The following is a 24,314-nucleotide window of genomic DNA, read 5'->3' on the forward strand; positions in this document are numbered from 1 at the left end:
GTGAGTACTACACACAGAGGCTCTCTCTTACAGCAGTCATAATAAAAGGGGTATCTAAAGGTTACACTTTTTTAAAAGCTTTTTTAAAAAGGCTTTTAACCAGTGTAAGTAGTGCAAGTTAATTATTAATAGCCACCTCTGCTCTTTGTACTTTACAGACATCTCCATCCAATCCCATATGCATTAAACATTTGCACATACAGAACTCCAACATTCAACAAGTCTCAATATCTTTTTGAGACGGAGATGAACGAATGGAAAAAAACCCTGTAGGAACAGAGGCAGAGTGAGCCATGAGGCAGAGTGAGTCACAGGTCAGAGCCACAGAAGTGCTCAAGGCAGAAGTGGCTGGGAAACTTGGCAGCCCTGGCTTCCCATCCACTGTGCCCACCACTTATTTAAAAATCTACACTCACAGCACAAATTTTTGGTCCACTTTTATGTTTCCACGTACTAGCTACCAACTGCACAAAACTTAGAGAGCCAGGGCAAACTTAGGAGGAAGAATGAGAGTGTAGGTAACAGGCCTGTGGTTTCAGGAAAGAAAGTTGGCTAGGTTTCACGTAAAAACATACATATTATTCTGAATCTCCTTGTTGTGTTGAAAGTTTGCGGAATACCTTTAGTCCGTTTAGGGCAACTAAAAACTACAGAAAACTCCTACCTATGTGAAAAAACACACAGGCATTACATCAAAAACATACACAGTCAAGACATTTCGATTATTCCTACAGAATGCCCGTGTAGGAGAGTCCAGCCTGCATAAGAGCAAAGCTAATCTTCACGTATCTGTTTCACTTTTTATCCTTGCACCTGCCCATATTAACAAGATTAAGAATTAGGCTGGCAGAAGACTGTGCGTGAAGGAATACCAATTTGTCCATCGATTTAAACATCAGATCTACACTTGAATGGAGCTCCAATACTGGGCAAAGGAAAAGCATTTACTATGTTTTAATTCAAAGTCTGAAAGGAAGGGCCTGCAGAAGTCACGCTTGTAGGCAGGCTGGGGAGACTGTCACAAGACTGTGCAGAGGAAAAGAAAAAAATTCCTGAGTTTTCTTGTAAAACAATATGCTTATTTGACTGCCAGAGCCAGAAAGTTTTTGCACATGATCTTTCCACACAGCCCAAAAAAGTAAAGAAATTTTGTCTCTGGGTTGTTTGCGGATCCAAGCCAGGTCATCCAGGGAGTGTTTAAAAAGGAACAYGTACGCTTCTCCGCGTGAAGTCGGGCTCCGTTCGCAGCGCTCCCGTCTCCTCGCCCCGGCCACAACTCAACTCTCGCTTGCACCAGTGCTCTCTGCTTAAGGGAGCTGTTATTATCAATGTCTAAGCAGAACCCCCTGGTTTAGGGAGGTTTCTGCCCTCAAAGCAGACTTTGCCATATTTATTAAAAAGCAGCAAGAAGCTACATGTATGAGAAAGGAAACTCACAGACATTGACATACCACAGACCCACCAGCAGGGAATGAATGAAAGGGGAAACAACGCAGTGTAATAGGCATTTTCTTTTCAAAGTTAAATGCCAAGTAAAGCAATAAGAATGGGGTTCAAGGAGACACAAGGATGTTTATTATTTGGGGACTGTTTTGAAGCTTGGCAGTTTTTCCTGTTCTGCTGATATGCTGAAAGCAACTGCTATGAGAGGCCGTCCCAAAGTTTGAGGGAAAAAAAAAAAAAGAAACAACCTTTTGTTAGAAGATCAATCAGCTTCAAAATAACAGAGCATTCACAGATGAAAGGCACAGTGTGCAAACGTAATCAGAACATACACAGAAAGGAGCAAGGCAGATAGCAAAAGAATTTTTCCGTTCCAGGGACACGAGAGAAACTCCCCACAAGCGACAACGCTGTAAGGAAACGCGCGCTCTTCCCAACCGATTGCACTTCCGCCTCCTCCCCTTTCATTCAGTACTTGGTGCTAGCGATGCTCCATCTCCAGGACATGCTGTTTGTAAATACTTTTCTCTAAGTGCAGAAAGGCTGGAGAAAGGATCTGATCACACGGTAAGTTTGTGTTTGTATTTGCTGGCATGAAGGGGGAAAAAAACTCTATCAAATAGGTCCCTTAATTTGCAAGCGCAATTAAATACTAAATATTATCGCATGGAGCATGTGGAGCTTGGGTAAATTCAACAGGGGAGCGTGTGCTTAAGGAGCAACTGGGACAGCTGTGTACATCTGCAACCTTTGCTTTAAAAGCAGTAAATGCTGCACAGTCAGAAAAGGAAACAGCTCTCCCCGTTTTGTCCTTTGCACTGGGAGTCTGTTGCCTGTGTGCTACAGCTCCTGAAGGAATTCAGCTCAAAGTCAACTGAGACAAGCGAGAGCCCCTCACCCTCCTCCTATTCTTCGGTACACAGCTCCCTTCCCGCTAGCTGAGAGCTCGCCGGTCTGACAACGCAGGGAAAGAGAAGAATGGCAGAAGGAAGCGGAGCACAGCTGTACATGGCAGAATCTCTCCACATTCATTTGCCAAACAAAACCACTATTCAAAAAAACAGCGAAGATGCAATAGAGCCACACTGAATCCATGCCTCTGGCAGCGAGGGGCTCTCTCTAACAATGCATTCAAGCAACAGATAGAGATTTACCTTCAAAATGCAGGCCATGTTCTTTTTCTATCCTTCCTACCACAAAGCAGCAGGGTTCTGCCTTGTGAGCAGCAGTCCCAGTGTCAGGCAAAAGGCTCGCAGGGCTGCAGAACTGCTAAAGCCTACATTCCTGTAGATCCAAAGGAGGGTACCACTCATCCAGGATCCGTTAGTCATATTAGTCTTTTTACGCCCCGTTTGTTCCACCCATCAGCTCCTGCCACTGGCTGGGAGCCAGCCCAGTACCTCCCTCCGTCACATGACYCGCTTTGATTCATGGCTTCAGCACRTATTTTTTTAAGCYCTGGGACGCTCTCGCGCAATACTACGTATACAAATGGCAATCTATAGCCTGCAGATGTTTTGTGATATTTGGGAAACAGGCTGCTTGTTTGTAATTAATCCCTGTGCAACCCTCCGAATCTTCTCTGCAGACATTAACTGTCTGTTGGTCAGAAAAGTCCAAACTCTCTCTATATTATTTGGGCTCTAAAAATCTTCAGGCTGTTTGTTAGTGTGAGATACTGTTTTATGTTCAGCCATCTTCATAGTACAGGAAGCTTCTCTTTGTCYGAAGGCTGCAACTGTTTCTTAAGTGAGATAATCATTATCAGCAACCAACRTAAATATCCCACCAGAGGTGCTTGCGTTTTGCTGTGCATGCCATTTCATAGGAAGAGCTGGCATAAACTCATGGAGAATGGAAAACAATTTTCATTTCTGCAAGTCTGATAAAGGCTCTCTGAACTTTCTTGGGACTTTCCTACACTGCAGTGGGATTAACTGCAGATTAATAGATTTAGCTGTTGAAGAAATCTTCTTTCACTTGCACTTTGGCTGTATTTCTCTACATCTTTTCATTAATTCAAACTCTTCTCTCAAATACCGGGGCTCTATACAATACTGAGATTTCACTTTGTTGCTTCTCCTGCAGTCTTTTTTTTCCAGTACTTCTGCTCATTACACTATATCTTGGAAGACTTTGTATTTTCTGTACTTGGCACCTTCTCTGTATTCCATGTGTGCTACATTGCTTCATTTCTACAGCTCTAATACACATCAAAGCTCCTCCTATTCCTTAATAAATTCCTTGAACTGGATGTTTTCATCCTCTCTGCAGTGATTCAAGGTACCTATTTAAGTGTAGCTAATACATTCCAATTAACATTATGAAACTGCTTATCAGTCAAGTTCCTTAATATGTGGAATCCAAGGAAGGTTAATGCTGTGTCAAAGATTTAATAACAGATATTGTTTCCTGCCTGGTAAGTCTCTCCTATCCAGGTRCAACCCTTAGAGGCAATAGGCAGGCTGATGTTAAGGGAATTAGCTCTCCCCATTTCTACGCAAAGGCAAGTCCTCCCCAACAGCAGGGCACAGAGGGACTGGAGAGGTTTTCTCTAGTCCATGCACCTTGGCTGCCTTCCTGTGCACTTCCAAAGATGCCAGTTTGCAGCACACTCTCCAGAGTGCCATAGTTTTATACAGGTCCTACAAACTTCTCAGTCCCTCTYCCCAGTGGAAATGCACCTCTGCACTCAGCTACAGCTGCAACCCAAGGCCCTGGAACTAAAAATTGTAATGTTCTTGGGGAGACTCATGAAGAGTCCTTATTGAAGTTTGCAGCTGTGGGTTGTCTAATATAATGAAATAGGCAAGCTGCAATCCAGGGTAAAAGCTTGTAAGCTTATCGTTCATTAAAAAAATTTAACAGTAATTGCCTATTTATTTCTCCAGCAATCAAGCTTCTAGCTCTTCTGGGATGAAAATTATTCGTTCCCTCTGTGTGGTAAGCATGGGACAAGTTTCTATCTGACAGAAAAATACTACACCTCCCCCTCTTCCTTACGAATTCTATAGAGAAAGAAGGGAATGAGACTTGGAGGGAAACTGTCTTGAAAAGGTCAGACACAGTTTTTCAGTTATGTTCAAAGCATTGAGGGATTTCCAGTGAATTATATACCCTAAGGAAAGACAGCAATGTAATGTTATCTTGTTTAAGCGTCTCCAAYAGGCTTTCATTCTAAACACTATATTGAGCAAAATAACATATTTACCTTTTAGACTTTTTGTAAATGGACCAAGACRTTTATCATAGACAAAACCTCATAAGCGTTCCTCTGCCTTACCTTTTCCCAGTTCCATGCGCAGCTCCATAATCCACACCCTAAATACTTTYATAGTATAGTCCCACTCCTATTCATGACTTCTGTCTCGGCAGCCTTTTTTCCCCTCCCTCTGCTCCATCCCTAAGTGACTCTCCACAACCTATTCCCCTGCCTACTAAGATATTCTTATGGCACCTTTTTAAGAACATGACAAAGCTCATCTCTTAAGTTGTCCCATGGCAGCTACAAGGACAGCTACAAGCTCTCTAAGTTTTTAGTTTAGTAAAATATAGTAAATTATTTGTATTTAGCAGAATACAAATAGATTTTCTGGAATAATAAAGACCTGCAGCCTGTCTGTAAACACCCATGAGAGGCTCACAACGTACAGGGATTCCTGCAGCAGCTGCCCTTGTAGCTTCAGACAATGCTCTGCTGCTGCTAGTAAAGGGGCCAAGCATAGCACTGTACTCTGCAAATACAGACAAAATTGGAATTTATTYTCCTGCAGAACTTAATTTTGAGATAAAAAAAAAAAAACATGAAAACAAATTCAAACAAATATGCACTTTTCTTTAAGAATGGATATKGGATTTCACTCTCTGCTTCTGGGGAAAAGAACCAGAGGTGTGACTGTAGCTGAAATAACAGTAAACAGCAGCTGAAGGTCCAKCTATAGGTCAAGGGAATTTCATCTCAGGGAAACTATGTGAAGAGACCGGTAATCCCAGTAGGTACAGAAGATCACTGTACCCATTTCAGAGCCATGGAAATGCAAATTAAAGTTAAGTTGTGCGCTTGAATTTACATAGCARGTTGATGGAGCTGAGACTAAATCCCAGGTCTAAATTGTTACTCATTTGCCAGGAGAAATGCAGCAACTATACAATAAATGAAATCAAACATCATAAGTGCAACTTTTCCATGAGCTTCATGAAGCATTTTACTTGGACTTACAATGCTCCTGACATCAGCTTTAGGTCAAACATACCTCACTCAAATTTCATTCATGCCTGCAACTTTTCTTCCAAAGTAAATACAGTCATTGTTGCCTAGTAGGGATGTCAAGGTCAGTATGGGATTGTCTTTCAAGTCTGAGTTGCTATAAAAGGCCGCACAAAGTCAATACTTACAGAATTGCAGTCAAAGTCCTTGTGCATTTGCCATCTAGTTCAAACTCTGCTGATGCATTGCTATGGAGATACAACCTTYGGGAAAATACGGTTGTTTGGGCAGCAACCATTTCGAATTCTAGATCTTAAAAACTAAATTCTATCATAATAAAATCAATCCTTTGTGCAGAAAACTGGTAAAACCTTAATTTTGAATGATTAATACAGTAACACAATGCCAGCATTCAGGTAAGAGTTTCTCTGTACTTCTTATACAGCTTGTTACAATGGGCTAGGCTGTGCCATGAATGTTGCTTGACTGGTTTATTAAGTGAGTGGACATAATGAAATCAGTCTCTTTAGCTACAGCTATGATAAGAACTTCAAACCCAAAACACCACAAATGATTAACACCTTAAGCTTATTTGTCTCATACTTTTTTTTTCAAAAAAGTATATACTTTTTTCTTTCTTCAAAGAAAGTTTGAAAACTATAATCTGCTCACTAACTGTTAAAATCGAACATTGAGTTCGTCTAGTAAAACCAAAAAGGAAGAAACTATTATCATGTTTGCTGCCACTACAAATTTTCATCAGCAAGTAGTGACGCAAGATGGCGTTTCTCACCCGTCAGGTACAACCTGAATCAGCAGTGGAGTCACAGATCCGGTCCAACACTATCCAGACATCTCATCTTCCCAGCCTTCCATATCTAGTTTTCCTTATCTCATGTAACTTACCGTTACATATAATTAAACTACTCTGTAGCCCAATAGCACAGCAGAGGTAGAGAATAAGATGATACGAAGACAGGCTATTGTTTGAACAGGAAATCTTATCAGGTCATCAAAATGTTCCATCTAATCTTAATTCAAGCCTTCTCACTAGCCTGACTTTTCTTCCTTTGCCTGAAAAGGCCGCTGAATCAAATTGATATGTGTGTGTGTACATATATATATATATATATTTAAGTAGTAAACTCCTACTGCACCTCCATTTAAAGTCTGGAAGGTGAAGAGAACACATGAGATTTAATATAGCTYGAACTCTACGTTTACTTTTCAGAAAAATCCTTGTAGCTTAAAACAAGCATGCCATACATGCACTAGTGACAAAGCCAATGAGAAGCACATATTGTGCTATCCACCTTATTTCTCAGCAAAACTCATCTAAACCTCACTCTAGAAGCAGGACAACTGTACTGCCTTAAAACAAAACAAAAAACAAAAACAAAAAAAACCACTATGAGGTGCTTGTGCACTTTTCACCAGTAGGAGACAAAGATTTCTGGACACTGTTAACAGTATTAGAAATTCAGCTCACCACCTCACTATTATTCAGTGTCATGGTAACAATTTAACATGGCTACACAGCATTTTCAGAGCTTCCATGTTCTTGNAAAAAAAAAAAAAAAAAAAAAAAATCAAGAGTTAGCCAGCTTTTCATCAGGCAAGTCTTGAACAAGTTAGAACTGGACTATTTTATATCTATAGGATATAAAGAATACAGTCTATCCTATGTCTATAGCACATGGCTTTTCTACAAAGTACACAAGGTTGTKCTTTAAAACAATTTTWWAAAAAAAAAAWCAATATTTTACATGTACAAACGTTCTGAGATCAGAAGACAAAGGTCCACAGAAATTCCTGGAAGCAGAACCAAGTAAACTCTAAAGAGCAGTAATCTTTTCAGAAGACTGGCATTTCCTTTTTCAATCCAAATGCATCTAAGCACTTCAATTTTCCATTTCTGAAGTTGCTTATTGAACAGTAATCATTTTATACTGAACTACAGATTATTCTATTTWATATAAAAGTATCATTTGTTATTTGCAAATAACAGAACTGAATTTAAAATGCTGCAAAGAATTTGTGCTCAGAGAAAAATGCTGTTCATCTTCCTCAATAGCTTTCCTCTAATAATACCAACTAAGCAACTCTTCAGAGTGCTGTGTCCATTTATGCCACCAGCTGATTTTCCCATATAAAAATAGTAAGAAAAACAAACGTATAACTTATTGTGATCTCTTGTAGAAGAAAAACCATCAAYAATATTCTCAAGGGTATTCAAAAGGTAAAACTTCTTTTTGAAAATGCACTGTCATTTAAAAGTAATGCTGCTGATCGCAGAATTTTGTTAATACATATTTCTTGCCAAGGTCACATTTGTTTTTTCTGCTATTAACTTTTAGATTCTTTGCTCCTATTATCAATACCTTACACTCCCATGATTTTTATAACATATGATTCTAACATCACAAAAATATTAAATTTATTTCACATGTAGATGTCCCTCTCAATTTGCCCTCTACATAGATTTTATCTGAGAGAATATAGCTCTTCACATTAATGAACCAGTGAGTACTTCAATCACAGTATTTAAGGCCCTACAGTTGAACAGAAAATTTATATCCCTCCTTTCAACTTGTTAGATAGATTGCCATACTTCTCCAGTCTGCAAAAGCAGACACTATCCCCTACCGTGCTCCCTCCAAAGATCCACTCAGACAGTGATTTTAAGGGCTAAGCTCTATCATTATCCAAATTGCCATTCACTTCATTCTATTGAAGCAACACAGCCTTTTTTTTTTAAAGGCATACTGCTTCTGAAAAAACCTTGTCTCTACCTCTTCATGAGGCTTTATCTAATGTTTCTCTACAAACATTTAAGGAAAACCTTAAAGCACAGCAGTAAAAGATAGATTTATTTAAACCAAGAGTAAATTAATTTTGTTCTGAGAGAAAAAAAGAGCAAAATAGAATATTCTCTTGTGACCACTGATATAGAACATATTTAGAAGGGCCTTATCCCAGCAYTGTCAGATCTGAGCCACCTTGATCAACAATATCCTCCTGTGCATCATTGCATCACAAAACTCAGGAATCTCTGAGGTCTCATCTTGATCTTGAATGAAGGTTCAAGGATGGGAGAGGGAGAAACAACAACAATGTTCCGGTAGTAAGGTGGGAACTTGGGAATCCTGTAGTACGGGATCCTGTCTTCTTAGGCACCATGGTGACCTCATCACTATCAGCATCCTCTGTGGGCCTCTGGAGGTCTTGCCTTGTTTTGACCAGCAGGTATGGGGCTCTGACCAGGGACAACAGCAGGAGCTCTGCCTGACAGGGTTAAGCTCCACTCTGCTGTGCACAGAAAGCTAGAGGAACGTACCATGGCACCAGGAACAGCAGATTGTCTGCCCCACTCCCACATCTTAAGAGATGGAAGGGGAGCATGACAGCCAGGACACAGTCCAGGACAGAGGCCTCCCATRGCTGCAGTCCAGAAAAATAAGATCTTGAGGCCGGATTTGGTCCATGGTCTAARAATTTCTATTTCTTATATAATTAAAATCAGTACAACAGCAATACAAAAGCAATCACAGCATTCTTCTAATCTCAGTCTCAGGTTTTACAGTTCTCTATATTTGTCTATTTTTCTTTTGAAAGCATGTAACTAATCAGAACTAGGTCCAATTCTGCAAAACTTTATATCCTCCACCAGTTATATCAAATCTAGCGAAACACGCTCAGGGTATAAACTAGCACTGAATTTAACTCATGGTCTTCTTTTATTAAGTATTATTAATTATCATTATTTGAGCACAATATAAATAGATGTGTAACAAGATGATATAACTTTAGGAACAAAAAAAAGTGTTTCCACAGATGTTTTCTGGCTTTGATATATTTTATTCAATTATGCTCCCAGTGTTTAAATAATGCAACATACATACATGTGTGTATATATATATATATATATATTTATATGTGTGTGTGTATATATATATATATGTATATATATGTGTGTATATATATATATATATATATATATATATATATATGCAGCAAAACTGAGCAATGCATTCCCAAGTAAGAGAAGTGTCATTTGGAAAAGATTTACAGATAAGATCAGAAACTCTCTGGAATCCTCATCTTTGTTTTTAAATCTAAGTTTGTACTTGATTCCTGAGCTATGAAATCAAATCACACACTACTATACTGAGGAAAAAAATAATAAATCAACTGCATTCTTTCCGTTAAAAAACTTTCAACAAAATTTACCCCTTGGCATATTTAAAATTTTACCTAGCCACAGTTTGAGAAACATGAGCTGCATACAAATCTTCAATCATAAACTCTACTCCTCTCAGTCAGGATAAACCAATACCCTAGTCCTCTATTACATCCACCCTCTTTGTGAAGTGTTTAGAGACATTAGCCATCATGTTGTATCTTTAGGTCAACACATTTGGCCCCATTGGATCAAAGGAGAAAAGAAATGTCTACCTTGTTATTAAAACTATCTTCATTCATGAAAATGAGCCACTGGTAAAGCTCTGCTGTACTTTGAAGAATCCATCTCAAATTATAAACATAAGATCTAAAGGACAAGGTTTCCTTTTTGTCTTCTGAAACAACTGCTAACTATCCTACCATATTTTTAACAAAATATATTTCACAAAATGCTTTTAATTGATGGTAACAAATTTACAACTGAGAGCAAACTTGCTTCTAATGATTTTTCTATACCTTTGTGTAATATGGAAGAGAAGATGAAAAGATGTAGTTATAAGAAGATTTAAGGTGCCTAATGAGTTGAAGGTGTTTTGGATATTGTCTTCAATGGAATAATCAGCAAAACCACCTCTAAGGAGAGATGAAGGCCCAAACACACAAAAATTGAATTACATGCAAATGGTATTATTAAAAACATTCAATTAAAGTTTTAGAATCAAACACACAAGAATAAAGAAATATAAGAATTCAACTTGTCTGTGCAACTTAAATTCAGGCTGGCTGTGACAAATTTTTTAATGATGTAATCAAACAAGAAAATACAGTCCTTGTTAATCTGTTTCTAGTTCAAAATATGGACTGCCRAAACATGGGACTGAGTCAGCATTACATGAATATGCTTTTTGCCTACAGTATCTCTGTTTCCTTTACTGGAAAAAGAGTTTAAAAATTATGCAGTGAATGAGAAAGTGGTCTTAAGGAAAAAACTGCAGAAATGGTTTAGTGATTTAGATCATAGAAGGCAGCTGTGAAGAGATGGATTCAGTGCTTGTCCCTACCAAAATCGCTCCCCAATGCCTTCTGAATTAACAGCTAGTCACAGTATTCTTCTCCCTCATTTTCTGGACCCTTACTTGGAAATTGTAAGATCTTTATTCACAGATGCACTGGGCACTTGTAGCTGCAGTTGAAGGTAACTGGAGCTGTATTTTGAGCATATTAATTGCTGCATAATGCTAAGTAATCTGGAAAAAAATGTAGGCAGCCTGTATTGGACATTCCACATAAGTAGACATTTCTTTCTAATTTATCTGTGATTCATTTTCTTTCCTATAAAACAATAATAAATATTTTTAATGGGGATATGCCAAATTACAATGAATGGCATAAAAGCATCCATTAGGAAGTTAGGCATCTTGTCTTCAGGAAATGCTTTCACTTTCATGAAGTAATGTGACAAGGAGCAGCAAAAAGGATATTAAATAGCTGCTCTCCACCTGTGTGCTGTCCAACCTGGGCACATAAACAAGGCAGGCACATTAGAACTAGATTTTGATCATGTAATTTAAAAACTATGCACAATGCTTATGCTAGAATGTGGCCAATTTAAGACCGTACAGGTAAGTAACTTGACACTTTAAACATTCCAACACCAAGGTTTGTTATTTAATGCTATTTTTTCATTTTAATATCCCAGAAATCATAGACACAGATTCCATCTCCTGCTATTACAGTCACGCTCAACTGGGTGGCTGGTAGAGTTAGAAGTGAAAAACCAACCTTACCAGAGACCGCTCTTTACACATCAACAGCACACATGAAAGCAGTCACTTCTAGAGCTAGAGCACAAGACACAAACTTTTCCCGATACTTGGCGACAGCAAAGAAAGGCAAGATCCTATCTGTGACAGACCCCAATCCAGTTAATATTCACTCCACTGAATCCACCAACTCTACCAATTAGCAGAATGCAATTTAAGCCTTTTTTTTTGTTTTTAATCAACACATTCTTTCTCAATTAGACACTACAGAAATAACATATGTCATTTTTACGCTAACTTGGAAGAAATCTGCTACTATAGTCTAAGGGCTGTAAAATTAATAAAGGTTCACTCAGGACTAAATATTTTGGGAGAATAAAGAAGAAAATTGAGATAAAACGGGAAATTACCCCTACTGTAACTGAGAGCATTTCCTTCTTTCCCCATGTTGTTTAGTAATTTGACTGTCTTTCAGTCCCACAGAGCAGAAYGACAACAATTTCTCCAAAGGGATAGTAATTCTGTATTGAAAAGTAAAGACGCCAGGCCACTGGCTGTCATCAGAGATGGGTCTGTGGATAAAGAGCTGACAGGTTTGTGTCTAATCCTGTGGGCAGAAATAGCAATTGTTTTTCTAAAGTAAAATACTCTTTCTTTAACATAGCCTCTAGGGAGTAAGCCTTAGGTAAACAAGAAAAAAATTGACAATTTTCAAGCACTGCATCTTAAATCCACTAGAGATTTCAATGACATTTACCTTCTTGCAGAATGCCCAGTTTATTTGAGTTTCAGAGGAAGGCTATCATTTGCATTGCTTGAAGCTTTTCTCATGTGCAGTCAAAATGCACACTGTTGTACAAAAGAAGTTCAGTGGAGGGGCAGGAGGATTTAGCTTTGGATGCAGTTCAAACACTATCCCTGCTTCACTTTGAACAAGGCTTTTGGAGTTTTACCATACTATTTTGTCTCCTTCTGATAACAGCTGCAAAGATGGAGATTCAGAATTCTTCCTCCTCTCTCACTCTCCTTCCCCTACACTTCCTCTCTCCRAACTAGCCCAAAGCCAGAGCAAGGATGCTAGAGCCAAGCTAAAAGGGCATTGCAAATTGCCTAGGTAGTATCACATTAATGTACTCAAGTAAGTAAGTAAATGCTGAGAAGTAGCAATCTTGAGACAGCAAAGAGAGAGGTCCTCAAAAGGAAGTTATTTCAGCTGGAAAACAAACAACAGTTTCCAAAAAGCCAGCATTGCTGCTTTACTGTTTGCTTGTTACAGTTCACAAGAGTATTGGGGAAAGAAAAAAAAAAAACTTTCAAGAGACAAAATGATAGCTCTGGACTCTGCAAGTCTGAGAGGAAGAACCTGAGAGAGAAGAGTGGACCTTAACACTCAGATCTCACCAAGAGACAGACAGAGATTTAAAGCTTTATATCTTATTCTATATTCATTTACACTCTCTCTGCATACAAAATTTTAGCTGTTTTTTCAAAGAAACAGTTGACCCTCTGTAAGCATTCCTCAGACATAAAGTGAGCCCTGAATAAAGCAAAAGCACTTTAAGGAGGTATTTACTCAAGTGTTTAGCACGTATTTGCAGTTTGCTTCCAAAGCCATGCAAGAATTTTCAATAATGTGCAAGAATCGCTGCAAAATTTTCTCAAGCAGAACATGAACCTATTTACAGGAAAAGTCTAAATTCATTTATTTCAAGATTAGACAGAAAGTTTCCTAATTATGGCTGAAATGCAAGTACACACTATCATGATTAATTCCACTAAGAGAGCAAACACTGAGGACTGCTCAGGAAAACAAAGACGACGTTAAATATGCTAGAAAACAGTGCCACTATTTGCAAAAGTAAGGATCTGTTCACAAACAATTTAGGAACATACGACACTAAATTTAGTAGCTAATTACACTGGATGTGATGAAATCAGAAATGGTCACCTAGAGTTCATGTTAATATTAGCCTTTTCAATTCTTATTTCAGGGTGCAACTTCTGCATTAGAACATTGAATATGAAAAAAGGCCAAATTTCAGAACTACAAGTTGCAAAAATAAGCCCCACCAGATGGTCACATCATCCTCCATTTCACAATAAGTGCATGTATTTAGCAAGGTAAATGACATTAATAATGAATCTTTGTTTGAACTGTGAGAGCAGAAGTAAATTAATAATATTTTTTTTTTTTTTTATTTGACACCCTTTTATCCCAAACCCATACTATTGTCTGTTACTCTTGACCGACTACTCAAGGCATAGCTGAAGAGCAGCACTGCTTGGGGTGCACCTGGTTACCTGCACAAGCCTGTGAAGCAATTCAGTCAGTGGTGGTGCATACATAGTGCAAGAGCCAGCAATTTTACTGAGTATATAGTTGATAAGATTTGTGAGAATAAAAAGCTGTTAATTAGATTGTCATCTGGAGAGCCATTTGTCCTCAACGGCAAATATCCTGGTTAAGAGATTACTCTGCTTTACCCTTAGTAGATTCTTGTAGCAGTATTCTGCTTTGGATTATCCATGATACATTCCAGTGTGATAAAATCCTTCACTCCTGTTTGTACTCATAGGTTCTTCTACAGAGTATCACCACCAACTAATCATGTAAGGAAATATTTGTTTTAAGGAAAGATATGGGTTATTTTCAGAAGGAATGAAAAAAAAAAACGGGTAAAAAATCCTGTTGATCCTTGTCAGTGCTACTTATTATTATGCCAAGAAACATAATGAAAACTGGTTAAAGTGAAGAACCACATTGATCCTCTTCCTCTGAAACATCACTAGGCTGTTTGTAGCCTGCTCTGGGATCCACACACACGCTCCAGGTTGGATTGACATGCATAGCTACCAGTTCTCCCAGGGAGTGATAAAACTGTCTCCTCTGTTCCAGAAGACACCTTCCCAACAGTAGCACATTACTACGCTTTTAGGCCTAAAGAACTCCTGAACTCAGATAACACCCTCAATAAGAGCAGCAGCTGCTGCTGCTTAGTCAGCTGTTCAGGCAGCCTTCATGCTGTACTGGTGGTGCACGTACCTTAGTCTGATAAGCTCTGCAGTGAAACCTGAAACTCTGCTGCTAGATGGTGCTTGAGGAGGGACAACAGGACATAGTGAGGAATGAAAATGCAGATTCTCTCTTGTGTGTTCAAACAATGTCAGAAAGGAACGGTTCCTGCATGTAGGAAAAAACAGAAACTAAGAATTAGGTTCTTAATGGAAACAATAGGTCTGGTTCCAAGCCAATGGACTGTCTCTCCATACAAACACGAAGAACCACTTCATAACAGGTTTAGGTAAGGGACAAGAGATATAAAGGATCACATTCAAACTGTGGCTCCATTGCAACTTGAGCTGATCTAAATACCCCCTACCCTCCCTCAGGGTTAATTTTCAGCCAGATCAACTTCAGAACCTGACTCTTGGTTGCATGAGTGCTACTGCCAGTGGAGAAAAAGTGTGTATATGCACGTGAGGGGATGGCAAAAAATGTAGAGGAAGGGCTCTGGGAACAGGACAGTGACATTGATCTTAGATTTAGATTGGCTTAAAATGCCATGAACCGTTGGAATGACTGCAAGAGTTTTAATCAAGAAATGTGCAGAGTGGAGAGCAAAAATGGAGCAGACATCTATTTCACCAAATACTACAAGAAAGAAGAGGAAAAAGGAGAAAAAGGAGAGGGGAAAAAAAAAACACAAAAATGGGATAGCAACTACGAAGTAGAAACAGTAAACTACATGCAAAATAGCACACATGCAAATTATGAAGAGAAACACAGCAATGGAAAGTGTTTTAAGTATGGAATCATCTAAAGGTGATAAAGAAAGTAAAAGTGCCATATAAAGGAGTCATAAATAATTCAATAAATGATATGGACACGATACCAGCAAAACATACTTAATGCTCAAATTTGGACCAAGACACGACCTCAGCAGACAGACAGAAAATTGGATGCAAAATAGACAGTAGGACATCACTAAATGCAGTAAAATAACTGCAAATAATTACCAGCGTAACACAAGAGGGGGAAAAAAAAAAGTGAAGCTGTGCATCCAATAGAGATGTTGGCAAGACGTTAAACCACAGTTTAGTAGCAAAGTTGCAAAGGAAGCTAGCAAAGACACAAAGAAAAAATATATACTGGCCTAAATTTCAGTTCTAATAGACTGATACCAGTCAGCACTGCTGGACAGCACAGTTGCTTCCTTGTCCTCTTTTGAAAATGAGCAGAACAGGCTTTAATATTAAACTAACAGTTGAATCATAGCAACATGACCAAGATGATGATCTGTCTCACCAGACTTGGCATCATGCAGAATAAAATTTGGTGTCAGATTTGAAGACAAGACAGAAACTGTAACAAAGTCACAGTTAACAATCCCATCTGTCAGCTGGAAAGAGCTAGGATAATAACTGGAAAATAAAATGGCATTGGGATAGGTTTTTGTACTGCTGTGAAACACAGTATAGGGACTCCTGACCAGAGCCTCAGGCTATGTGGCACAAGATAGTACATTACAGACAGAGTAAAAAGAGTCCTGAAAGCTTGACACCTGCATTTACACAACATTGTGACCAGCATTCTGCAAAACATGAGAACATTATGGAAGAAGGTGTACAATAAGTTTAAATTAAAAAACATGTTGAAGTGTGAAATATGAATGATACTCTCATGTAGCACACAGAAAAATCTCTCTAGGTGCATGTCATGACAAGCTAGAAGGGTTTATTTCTTCCCCTTGGATTGGCATATTTCAAATTAGATACTTCTGTTTGGATGTTGCAACCCAGAGATCAAGCAAGTTCTGAAAGAGTCAAACTTGATTGCAATATATGCACATGCTATGTTTTGCAATAATAATTAGCTGCCAGTATGAAGGTGGGTGGGTGTATAATAGCTTCTTTTCCATGACTTTCTCTGAACATGCTTTCATTACCTCACATTAACTTTCAAATTTATTTTATAGTATTTGTCCCACAGACTTTATATTGGCTTAGATATCTGACAAAGTAATAACTCAGTGGACACCTAGATTTGTTTGTGTTGGGAAGTTTGAGAGAAGAGACCTTGCTAAAAATATCACAGATAAAATTAGCAAACAGTATTCTGGCAATATCAGAGCATGAGAACAGTACAAGAGGTTGGCATTAACGACCTCCAAGGGAGATTGTTTGTGATGGGTCTGCTCTGTGCTTTTAGAATGAGTGCTCTAACCCAAATGCCTTTAGGCTGTGGCTTTCCTTTTGTGGATTCAAAGGCAAACTATCGCCATGGAAAAGAGGTATGCTTTGGTCAGGATTTCAGCAGAGACAAGAGGGCAATGAAACATAAAACAGTGTAGAATGAGCTTCTTAGCATCAGAACCTCCAACTCCTACTAGACACTTTTGCTTAGGAGCATAACTGCATGTGGCAGCATTCAGAGACCCTACGCTTCTTACACTGATAAATTTAAGAGGCATTCAAGCACACACACTGACCTCCCTTCCCCTTCATGGGGTTTGGTTGGGTACAACAGCTCACTGCAGTTCTTAAATACCATTCAAAGCTACAACAGTGCAATTCATTGTTTGTACTTTACAGAGACTCTCCAGGTGAGAAGATTCAATTACTTTTCTGAGTCAGCAAAGCTTTCTAACTTGTCCTCTCTAACCTTGCTGCTCTCCTTTCCAGCCTAGTCTGAAGCGCAGCATTCTGAGAACACAGAAGATATAAAATCAGTCTGATTAATCCAAACACTATGTATTTTTATATTTAAAAATTGCTACAGAAATCTAGAGAGTTATAATTAAATCAGACTTTCCTTCTGTATTCCTATATTACCTGTGACCCAACCAACATTTTTCTTCTTTTGAGAATTTGAGTTTAATACTATGAATGTGGGTTATGCTGAGCAGCAGTCCTCAGTGTCAGAGAACGGTCTTGGGCACATTTATTCATATTGATATAGTTAGAAGGGGCCACACTGAGGTGGGGAGGATCATCCAAGTCTATCCTATTTTATTTTGAAACCAGTTTCAAGAGAACAAATAGAGGAAAGACAGATATCAAATGTTCTGGAGCAAATAACAGTAGCATGCTGAATATGGAACAAGAACCAGTCTATTCCTTGTTGGACTGAGATACTGGAATGGGCACATCTACGTGAATTTCCCACTTACTGTCCAACGCTTGATATTGTCTGTTAGAAGTATTCAGAGACCTTAGGAGATAAACCATAGAAAAATGAATGCGCTTAAAAACAAACAAAAGCACTCAGCATTTAGTGACCAAAGTCATGCTTCAAATCATGTGCTTTGATTTCTGAAGAATGACTGCTCTTTTCATGAAGTTTGAAGGATGTGAAACATGGCAACACTATTGCTGCGAGTCTCTGAATGTGGTGCGAGATTAGCAGGAAACTGTGATATGACTGGATACTGCTCAGGTAATTAACTAGACACATTAATGTGAATATAGAAAGCTAAAACTGATGTGCACCAATTTAGCAGGACAGTGGTTGTCAACAGACCATCGTGGAACACATTGCTGGGAAGTAAATAATAGTGGCTTGCACAAGAATAAGTGAATGCATAGAAGAAATCAAAATTCATACCTTCTTCATAATATGTTAGAGAAGCATGGTGGTTAAAGTAGCTGGTATTTCTGCAGACTTCAATTATCAAATGAGTTTGAAGCTTATGTGCTTTACTTTGAAAAGCTAAGATAGGATGTGCGTAAAGGTCATCCACATGCAACCACAAAGCTTAGTCAGGTTCACCTCTTCCCACAAGTGCTTCCTATAACAGCTTTTATTTTTGGCTCCAGCTGGCAAAGTAAACTGTGCTGCATATGAGTTACTTAATRTGTGAACCACCGTTGAATACTAAGGCACTGAAAGCCAGGCAAGAGCCTGGAGAAAACAATTGCACCATCACCCATTTACCACAATTATGTTCTCTCCTGTCATCACTCAGTGCCATGAGGCAGCTTGTTTCAACCAACAGCTGAATGAACTGCTTGGCAAAACAGAAGATGAGCTTTAACACAGACCACCTCTTTCAGATAGCTTGTGCCAAAGCATTATAAACACTGAAACTAAGCAGCAATCTAAGCTTCTACTTTGCAGAAAAAAAAATCCTTCATTATCAGAAAAATCAAAGAATACCCTACCTAATACAAAATAAACACATGTAGTATATAGTTCTTCTTATTTTGGTATTTGGCTTTGCTGGCAGACATACTACCTTCTACCCTCTGTCAGCTATGTCTAGATGTTTTCATGCAGCACCACTCATATCTCAGTGACAAGTTCGCCTTACTATCCAGCACACTCTCACACAATACATTGTTCTTTATGTCTAATCAGCAAAAGTACCATTTAAATCATGCCTAGGCCTATGTTGCAACAAAAAAATAAATTTTGCTTTATGTTTTAAGAGATTCTTCAGAACAGGAAACACTGACAGCTTCTACACAACACTAACATTTTTGGCAAACTGTATCTACTCTGTGCTTCACAGGGCTTATAACTGTAAGAAAATATGCTGCAAAATCTTGGGAAAGGTAGAGTTAAAAGGGAGACAGAAATTCGGAACAAGTATTCATTGGCCTTTCATTCTCTTCAGAAGTACTGGCTGCTTTGAGAGCAAATTTTTGGTTTCTTTTAAAACGTCTTCTTCACAGCATGCCACTCCCAGAATGTATTACAAGAATGACTCTAAGTCAGATCAAGTACAGTAAAGTACTGTTGCATGAAACTTTTTTTTTTTTTTGCAAAACCAGATACAAAACAGATTTGCTTTCAACTTTATGCTGAAATAATAAATCACAGAATCAAAGTGATATAAGCTATTGCTTTGTTTGTCTGCAAATGTGCAGGCAACTCAGAGAAGAAAAAGTAGCATCTTTCTGTGAATACAATAGCAGGTGATACATATTAAGACCAAGGTGGTGCAAATAATTGGGTTTTTGGGTTGTTGTTCACCCAGCAAACTCTCCAAAATCAAACAAAAAGTAAAAGTGAGAGAGAGAGAGAAAGAGAGCGAGCACACGCAGGCACACACAGAATTAATTCCAGACTAATCTAGAACCTTCTCAGTTCTTGGAAAAAGGAACAAAAACCAAAACCAAACACAAAAAACATTTTATACTTGGATTTTTTCACTACCTGAAATGTGTCTGTTTGTGAAGTTAACAGAGAAAACACTCTAAATGTTTGTTGCACATTCTACAAAAGAGTCACCAATATTATTTTTTAGGTAGTCTTTGAAGTGGTCACTACTTGCAGCAACAATTAAAAACACATCAATCCTTTTGCATGTACAGTATTAAGTTTCCATTATAATTTCACTATTTATTAATAAAAGGAAATTTGTAGGATGGATTTTATGCCTATTGCACAGAATACAACACTAAATGGAGTCCTACCCAGAGAAAATTCAAAATGATTTGTCATGTTTTATGGAGACTCAGTAATATATTTAGCAGAACTCCTCAACCTCACTGTATCTGGGCAATAGAGTTCAACAGAATAGCATCAACTTCAAAAGGAGAATAACAGCTTTTCCATCTAAGACCTTACCATCTGTATGTCCCTGTCCTATGAGGTCTAGTGCACAATTTTTTTCAACACACATGTTTCAACATTAAAAATAACAGAGAATATGAAATGTAAATTATGCCTTGCATCACTGGYGATACAAGAAGTAGACACAGGCCAAATCAGTTTGGAGCGGCTTTAACTGCTGTTCCTATCACAAATCCTTAAATATTCTGTATAAGTCTATCAGGCTACATTAAGTCCCAAAAGTTTGTGAGTATCAATAAACCCAACAACAGCTTATTTATTTCTACAAAATCATTAAGAAGTTTTCTCTACTGCTCATGCTTCAGAAAAGTTTTCTCTGGCAAACTCAGTGTTGTCTAACACAYGGTCTCTGAAAATTCAATCAGTAGCGTTCCTTTACAGCCTACATTTGAATCCGAACACTTAAATACCCTTCTACATTTTCAAAGCACTGTACAAATACTTAAACTAATCCTCGTAACACTGCAAAGTCCACACTAGTCCAATAATTCGAAACAAAGACGAAAGATTTGAGAGTGAAGAACAAAACAGTTCTGAAAAAGGAATGCAAACATAGTACATGCTCATTACCCTGAGCACTTCTATCAGTTTTTACTAAAAGAGGCAAAGGTACTTTAGAGATCATGTTTTACTAGGATTTATTCTTTGAGTGCAAGCTTTCACTGGAAGGAAAGACTTCTAAAGCTTCAGTCATCGTAAAAGTTAACTTCAGATTATGGACTGAGTGTGAAAAATGGTTCTTTCTGCCAGTACCTGCAAGCAGCCTCAAGTCAACAGCACCAACATAGAATCATCTCTGAAGGGATTCTGGCACAAAACTTGAGTAAAGCTAACAAGAAATAAAATAAAACACACCCATCAATTTAACTGCTGTTCCAAGTCCACTGAAAGACATGCAGACATCTCAGAGGTCTGGGCCTGATTTAGAGACAGTAAAGCTCACTAGAGTAAGAAGGACGCTCTGAAATGTGTTAGTAAGCCAGCACTGCACCCACAATGTTTTGAGAACAGAAACCCTGTAAATAACATGCTATCTGTGCACRGTCATCTATGAACCAACCTTGATAAGCACATCCCACATGCTCCACAGAGCCTCTGCTTTAGACAAGCCCTTRCGTTCTCCTCAGCATGATCCCGGAAAAGCTATCCCGTTTAGAAAACAGCWGCCTCACCTGGGTTAAATATACCCTTGAAGGGCCCACATGCTCGTTAAGTACTTAGCAATAAAGAAACCAGCCTGCTATTTSCTGGGCCATCAGGAGGCACCTGTGGCCGGCTTGGCCTGAGTTTCTCTTCTACAGCTGTTTTGCCAAAGTCAWCATTTTTGGAAGACCTATCTGTTTAATTCTTTAATAATTATGGCAAGTTTTCAAGCTCTACAACCGCTATAAATATTTAAACATTTTAAGGACCAGGTTTTCAAAGGTATTTGGGCATATATCCCTCATTTATTACCACCAGATTCAGATATCTAACCAACTCCATGGCTCTGGGTCTTCATTCTGTGTGATCTGTAATCTCTGAATTCCAGTTAGATTTAGCCTGGAAATTTGACCCAAGTGGCTCATTTATGTTACTTTCTCAAATCAAGGCTTTCTTTTTCTTCCCTGCTTTTCTCTGTATATACTGGCTTCCTCTTTCAGTCATGGTAGATTTACACACAGCAAGTTCATCTCTGCTTAGTGCAGTGGCTGCTGGGTCTCTATTCAGTATTTCATTTYACCTTTAACTTCTTTTAAACTGTGTGCTAGAAAATTAAGATGGACAATTGGAATATAGTTTAGGCAATCAAACTTTACAATGTGCTGACCACTTCCCTAGAGATACTGTGAGAATGTTGCATTCAAATCCAAGCTCAGAAACTGCCCAAGTTCAGCAAAGGCAACTTTGCTATAAATAAGACAACCAGCTCACTCCTTCACATGCTGCTCTGGAAAGACAGAAGGATAGAGTAGCTCCAACCACATAGAAAAAAAAGTCCTTAATAAATGGGTAATTAGGACAGATTATACAAACCTAGACAGCTCCAAGGGTTGGGCACAGCTGGGGCTGCATTTGCAGTATTGACTGTCATCAGAACTTTAGACCACAAAGTAGCTGACAGAAAATCACTGAGGAGTCAGTCATACATCAAAGTAGCCCCTAGTTTACCTTATGGATAATTTTGATCCTTCAAAAAAACTGCAGAAAATTTGGTAAAGAAAAAGGAAAAGATATTTCTCCGCATCCCTGCCAGCTATACCTTCTCCATAGCAGAATCTCTTCCAAGATTTTTCATACAAACTATCTCCCAGATCTGCAGGGCTGAAAACTTGACTGCAAAAGGGAAAGATGTAGGAAGCAGAAGACACAGACRTATTTTTCCTGGGGAGGCTTAATTAATTGTTTTTGTAGAATATTGAGGACACTAACTTCTTTGAAAGTGCCAAGTTTTTATTATCATTGCTACCACAAAGAGTCATGGGACACAAGAAATAGCCAGACCACTGTACCTGAAGCATTGACTTTAGTCTGTGACTTGAGTGCTCTGTAGCTTTTTCTTTGAATACATAATCACAAACCATACTACAGCAGAAAGCCCTCCTGTTGCAGATAAAGGATTGGGGGCGGAGGGCAGAAGGTAGGCCGCAAGAGCAGAAATGGGTCAGAACATTTTTTTCACAACATGTTTCTATGGTATAGGAACCTCAACCAACCTTTTATGTATTCAGTTGAGTCCACACAGCTTTTATTCCATTCTGAAATTATCTCAGTTCAGTTAGAAGGCACTRCTCTCAGCTGAAATAGATATGTACAAAGGATAAGATAGAAATTAAAGGGTGCTTTTTTCCAGCCTTTACACACAGTTTGTCCTTACCGGCACTCACAGATAGAGGACTATAGTGCCATCTCTCTGTCTGAGCAATGTTAGCAACATGATTTAACCTGTCTGCATCACAGGGAAAAGCTTTTGTGAGGATGAATTATATTTGTGTGTGCATACTAAATAGGCAATCATTAAAACTTTTGTGCATCCCGTATCTTTTATGTAGCTGCCAACAATTATGCCACGGCCATTTCGTGGTAGTCTTTCAGTTTAAGTAATATCTTACTGAAAAAAGTCAAATCCCATTAATTTATGTTCTAGTTTATAGTATAGTTATGCTATATGATTGAAATGCTGCAGATACGTAGCATGCCAAAACAACTCCTGCAGAAACAATATTTTGGGATGACAAGGGAATGTAGCTGAAACAAGCAGACAGATTTACTTAGCTGGCATACCTCATCTTAGACAGCCTTTGCTCATGAGGACCTTAGGACAACTCATAATGCAAAGCTAAATTCTTTGCTTTTATAGTCTTAATTGTCAACTTAAGGGAATTCCCTTAAGTATATTAGGTATAGAGGAGAGAGGATTTTTACCATACTAATTCTGCCATTGGGTAAACAGGTTGGTTCTAAGGAAATAATCTGCTGGACAACTGGTTTGATGCTGAATTTTAAAGATCTGCAGAGAGAAGAACAAGTTCATCTATCCTGAGTCAACTGCAGGCGCTTGGTGGCCTCTCTTGTGTCCAAGAAAACATAGGTCTGCGTACCTCCAGCAGCTCTAGGGAGGCTAGAAAAAGTCCACCAAACTCATATAGATGATGATGTGGTCAGCCACAACCATTAACATCCTTCCTTGTGCTGTCCTTACAGTGTTCCAACCACTCTTGTGAAAGGTAATGCCTGAGAGCCATCCTGCTGTCATCGATATCATCTTTGTATATTCAGTAGAACCCTTTTTCTCCCTTAGCACTTGTCACTGCATTGAATTTCCAGCTTTCTGAGATAYGCTGACCTCCAGGAACAAGCACTGACAGCAGCAGGCAGCATCCTCAGCTGTGTCCCAGCTGCTATTCTTAACAGAGGCATCTTAACTGGCTAAGAAGAAATTTCTCAAAATAAGCTGGTAATCAGGAAAGCGACTTGAAAAGGGAATCTTCCATAACTGGCTTGGGAAGCTTAGACCTAGAGATGGCTTCCAGCTCATGTAACCTCACTACATGACCACAGTAGAACTACAGATACAGTCTTGATGTGCAAGGCCTCTCCACTGCAAAATGACACTGATCTTTGTTCATATGAGGAGTTAGACAGTTGAGCCAATATGATT

The 24,314-nt window shown here is 38.6% G+C and overlaps 1 protein-coding gene and 1 long non-coding RNA gene across 2 annotated transcripts in view; one reads left to right on the top strand and one right to left on the bottom strand.

Moving 5' to 3' along the window:
- Positions 1-2,837, bottom strand: part of ST6GALNAC3 (ST6 N-acetylgalactosaminide alpha-2,6-sialyltransferase 3) — a 214,212-nt gene extending 211,375 nt beyond the window's left edge. Inside the window, exon 1 of the mRNA XM_085298186.1 lies at positions 2,598-2,837. Within this exon, the coding sequence (XP_085154312.1) occupies positions 2,598-2,615 (18 nt within the window). The 5' untranslated portion in view covers positions 2,616-2,837. The remainder of the gene's footprint in view (positions 1-2,597) is intronic.
- LOC146599653 (uncharacterized) lies at positions 1,911-14,128 on the top strand. Its single transcript, XR_014894967.1, has 3 exons — positions 1,911-2,010; positions 13,587-13,716; positions 13,855-14,128. It is a non-coding gene; the product is annotated as an uncharacterized LOC146599653 (long non-coding RNA).
- The last annotated feature ends 10,186 nt before the right edge of the window (positions 14,129-24,314 follow it).

Source organism: Rhea americana, unplaced genomic scaffold (assembly GCF_003343005.1).
Source record: "Rhea americana isolate MKP2758 unplaced genomic scaffold, rheAme1 scaffold_136, whole genome shotgun sequence".
Classification (NCBI taxonomy): domain Eukaryota; kingdom Metazoa; phylum Chordata; class Aves; order Rheiformes; family Rheidae; genus Rhea; species Rhea americana.